The sequence below is a fragment of the Penaeus monodon genome, chromosome 15 (genome assembly GCF_015228065.2).
Source record: "Penaeus monodon isolate SGIC_2016 chromosome 15, NSTDA_Pmon_1, whole genome shotgun sequence".
NCBI classification, from domain to species: Eukaryota; Metazoa; Arthropoda; class Malacostraca; order Decapoda; family Penaeidae; genus Penaeus; species Penaeus monodon.
Genome location: NC_051400.1, coordinates 16,790,944 through 16,791,400, shown reverse-complemented (window position 1 = coordinate 16,791,400; position 457 = coordinate 16,790,944). Strand labels below are relative to the sequence as shown.

Below are 457 nucleotides of genomic sequence, written 5' to 3'. Positions count from 1 at the left end.
GAGAGAGAGCTGGAAGGTGTTATATTTCCTTCTTGGGTTCGTCCTTGGCCAGGTCTATGTACGAGGTGGACTTGCGTATCCCGAAGGTGGGCTCACCGATGGAGTAGAAGTAGGCTAAGCAAAGGAGACACATAGCTGCTCGGAGGGCCACGACCATTGCCAGGCGGTACTCATCCACGGCGTCCGCGTCGTCCTGTGGGCATGAACTCGTGCAGTTTGCGGATTTTGAGGTTTCGTAGGATGTGGATAGTGGAACCGAGGCATGTTTTTCACACAGAAAAGGATATAGATATGAATGTTGGAAATAAGATAGATAATGTTTGAACTGAGGCATGTTATTCACACAGATATGAATATTGGAAATAAGATGAGGATAATGTTTAGGGTTCGTGGATGACCCTGAAGGTGAACATTAGTGTCGTGTACACCAGGATTCCTTTAAGCCAGAGGTTTGCTT

At 47.0% G+C, this 457-nt stretch overlaps 1 protein-coding gene across 1 annotated transcript in view; it reads right to left on the bottom strand.

Moving 5' to 3' along the window:
• LOC119581788 (tumor protein p53-inducible protein 11-like) overlaps nt 1–457 on the bottom strand; it is a gene marked incomplete at its 5' end in the record, with an annotated part of 31,812 nt that overhangs the window by 9,523 nt on the left and 21,832 nt on the right. Inside the window, 1 exon segment of the mRNA XM_037929917.1 lies at nt 97–193. Within this exon segment, the coding sequence (XP_037785845.1) occupies nt 97–193 (97 nt within the window).